This window comes from Solanum tuberosum, unplaced genomic scaffold (genome assembly GCF_000226075.1).
Source record: "Solanum tuberosum cultivar DM 1-3 516 R44 unplaced genomic scaffold, SolTub_3.0 contig00136, whole genome shotgun sequence".
In the NCBI taxonomy this organism is placed as follows: Eukaryota; Viridiplantae; Streptophyta; class Magnoliopsida; order Solanales; family Solanaceae; genus Solanum; species Solanum tuberosum.
Window position 1 is genome coordinate 798 of NW_006240541.1, and position 3,924 is coordinate 4,721.

Here is a 3,924-nt window from a genome sequence, read left to right on the forward strand (position 1 = left end):
TTTAAATTGAAAGATTTGCGTATGTGTCATTTTTGTTGAGCTCTTTTTTATTTAGTTATTTTACTTATTTGTGCGAGGTTTATTTTGGTACTCTTTTAGAACTGTGTTTCACTTCTGCTTTAAGCAAAGCGGGTCCTTGTCGCTTTTTAGCGCTTCTCGCTCTCAAAAACACTGGTCTAAGCTAGTTCTTCTCTAACATCAGATATGTTACATACTCTACCCTGGGGATGAATCAGAGGAGGGAAAGATCCTTCGGTTGAAGCAACAATATACCTTATGCTCGGCTTCTCTCCAAGATATTATTTCTCGATTTGAGAGGAGATCAGGTGATCGTATTAAGTGGGAAGAGTTTCCTGAAAAAGTTGCTGTGCAGATGAATGACACTCACCCTACACTTTGTATCCCTGAGCTGATGAGAATATTGATAGATCTGAAGGGCTTGAATTGGAATGAAGCTTGGAATATTACTCAAAGGTACTGAAAGTTACAAGCTTTGCATGTGGGAAATTGAAGTTTGTGCTGAATATACTGTACGGAAGCATCATCTGAATCTGTTTAAATACATGACGCAAGTGATACTATAGTATGAGATCTTATTACTAAACTTTAAGTTCCACATCATCTGAATTGGTCTCCGAACATCAAAATGACAGGAGATAACACACTTTTACTTTTAAACATAAAACAATACCTCCAATTTTATTTTCTTATTAGAAACACTGAAATCCTTAATGCTGGAAACTTACCAGAACTGTGGCCTACACAAACCATACTGTTTTGCCTGAGGCACTGGAGAAATGGAGTTATGAATTGATGCAGAAACTGCTTCCCAGACATGTCGAAATCATTGAGGCGATTGACGAGGAGGTGATGGAGCTACAAATTTAACAAATTTATTTGGTTATGCAAGTTAAACTATTTTGACTAATTTCTGCAGTGTGCTATCCTAACAGCTGGTACATGAAATTGTATTAAAATATGGTTCAATGGATCTGAACAAATTGGAGGAAAAGTTGACTACAATGAGAATCTTAGAAAATTTTGATCTTCCCAGTTCTGTTGCTGAATTATTTATTAAGCCTGAAATCTCAGTTGATGATGATACTGAAACAGTAGAAGTCCATGACAAAGTTGAAGCTTCCGATAAAGTTGTGACTAATGATGAAGATGACACTGGTAAGAAAACTAGTGTGAAGATAGAAGCAGCTGCAGAAAAAGACATTGACAAGAAAACTCCCGTGAGTCCGGAACCAGCTGTTATACCACCTAAGAAGGTACGCATGGCCAACTTGTGTGTTGTGGGCGGCCATGCTGTTAATGGAGTTGCTGAGATCCATAGTGAAATTGTGAAGGAGGAGGTTTTCAATGACTTCTATGAGGTAAGCATCATTAGTATGAATCTTTTGATATGTATCAGATCAGTGATTTTTGTCAAACTGAGTTTTAATTCATGTATTATCTTACACTTAACATTTACAGCTCTGGCCGGAAAAGTTCCAAAACAAAACAAATGGAGTGACTCCAAGAAGATGGATTCGTTTCTGCAATCCTCCTCTTAGTGCCATCATAACTAAGTGGACTGGTACAGAGGATTGGGTCCTGAAAACTGAAAAGTTGGCAGAATTGCAGAAGGTATTTCATTTGCCTTTTCTGACTTGGCATGTTTAAGAATATGAGGTGGAAATTTTGTTGTTTATTGTTAGATGGTTGAAAATGCATTCTCTGTGGCACCTTCCAAAGATTCACCAAATTTATGACACGTAGTGTTTTTGATTTTCAAAAAACATGTGAAGGCTGTGTTCGCGAAGATTAAATCCAAAGGGATTTGAAAATTTGGAGTCACCACCTAAGGAAACAGATCGTATTGTTAAGTGTGCAAGTCACTTGACCAATCCCTTGAAATTCTTTTCAAAACTTGAAGTTGATTTTGAAAGAAACCCATTTGAAGTTTTTTACTCCAAATGGTTGTGAAAAATAGAAATTAGGCAAGGAAATTCCTTTGTTTAAAGAACAGGTGTTAGGCATCCCTAAACCCGTGCATAGGTCGCAGTTTACCCTCCTATTTCAATTGATTTCAAAATTCTGGTCAAAGCTGTCCACAACAAATATCAAGATTTGCACAAGTGCAATAACTAAAGTTAAACTAAATTATAATTGGGGGTTTTAAATTACATAATTTCGGGAGAACAACTGAAGAATAGAAGCTAAATCACACCTTGAACCTGCACTTTTGTCCATTTGATAGTGAAGTTAAAAAATATTACGTATACTCATCATCGCTATTTACAAAGCAGTTCCAATTTCGAACTGAGTGTATTTTCCCAAAAAGGTTAGACTTATGTTCTATCTGAACTATGGGTACCACACACAGTTTGCTGATAATGAAGATCTTCAAAATGAGTGGAGGGAAGCAAAAAGGAGCAACAAGATTAAAGTTGTCTCCTTTCTCAAAGAAAAGACAGGGTATTCTGTTGTCCCAGATGCAATGTTTGATATTCAGGTGTGTTATTCTCCGTTTTTCAGTTCTGGCCATGAGATTAATTAGCTTTATCTTAGTTATATGAATCACTCTTGTTCTTGGACGAAGTATCATGCACTTGTCAATTAAAAAACCAATTCTCAGGTAAAACGCATTCATGAGTACAAGCGACAACTGTTAAATATCTTCGGCATCGTTTATCGGTATAAGAAGATGAAAGAAATGACAGCTGCAGAAAGAAAGACTAACTTCGTTCCTCGAGTATGCATATTTGGGGGAAAAGCTTTTGCCACATATGTGCAAGCCAAGAGGATTGTAAAATTTATCACAGATGTTGGTGCTACTATAAATCATGATCCAGAAATCGGTGATCTGTTGAAGGTATTAACATGATTATTTCTCTTGAAAGTTTTTTTCTTTGATTTTGATACAAGCTATTCTTTTCTAGCAGTAAGAGGTCACTTTGTTTTTCTTGTTTTTTTTATCTGTGATATTTCTGCATCTGTTTCATCATGTGATTACTTTTTGCACTTTTAACCTGAAGAGTCCTCTCCTTTATCTCTTGTAGGTAGTCTTTGTGCCAGATTACAATGTCAGTGTTGCTGAATTGCTAATTCCTGCTAGCGATCTATCAGAACATATCAGGTAATTAACTGACTCCCATCTTTCTTTTCAATTGTGCTGCCACTGGTAACAATTGATCCAACAACTCTATACTATGTTAAATTTGTTTGTGGCTTTGTGCGAACATAACTGGACGATTAGCTGCTTAGTTTCTCATCACTAGTATAACTCGGGTGTTGAGAGTGATATCATGCTATAATACTGTTATTATTGTAATATTCATCACATGCATAGTTTATATATGTATCAAATCGAATGCATAGTGAAGTAGTGTGACATGACAGTGATCATCTCATTCATTCACACACACAAAGCAGCACCATTTTATTTGATTGTCCTGGCAGTAAACTGTGTATGTTCTATTTGGAATTTCAATTGTTACAAAATGATCCTACTATATGTGATAATATAGTAATTTGGGCACCATTAAGATTCCTGTCCTTGTGCAGTTATAGTCTCTCTAATGTGTCCTGCCTTCGTGTGGACGACATCAGTTTTCCTAACATGTCTGCAGTGGCGAATGCATATGATGTGAAAATTTCAGCTGAATCCTGTTTATACATCGAAGGCTGGGAATAGGGGTGGCACTTTTGGATCTTCATGCTCCTCTTTTATTGATGGCGGTTAACGCTTTTCCCCAATTTTTGACACAAACAGATCAATACTTATATGGCCTAGTAACATCAATTTTACGTATCAAAATAAAACTTAAAGGAAACTACTGGGCAGTGGCTAGTCTATTTCATTGGGAAAACTTTGGTAATAGCCAACTAATGGTTCATGAAAATTGAAGATTTAATGTTCCTTGTTAGAAAAAAAAA

At 36.2% G+C, this 3,924-nt stretch overlaps 1 protein-coding gene across 1 annotated transcript; it reads left to right on the forward strand.

Annotated features, from left to right (window-relative positions):
* Window positions 1-200: 200 nt before the first annotated feature.
* Window positions 201-3,124, forward strand: LOC102596766 (alpha-1,4 glucan phosphorylase L-1 isozyme, chloroplastic/amyloplastic-like; the record flags this gene model as incomplete). The annotated part of the gene is given in 7 exon segments (NM_001288286.1): window positions 201-474; window positions 750-867; window positions 954-1,379; window positions 1,480-1,632; window positions 2,372-2,500; window positions 2,624-2,860; window positions 3,048-3,124. Coding segments are annotated over 7 exon segments (1,414 nt in total), but the record flags the coding sequence as incomplete, so codon positions are not given.
* Between the last annotated feature and the right edge of the window lie 800 nt (window positions 3,125-3,924).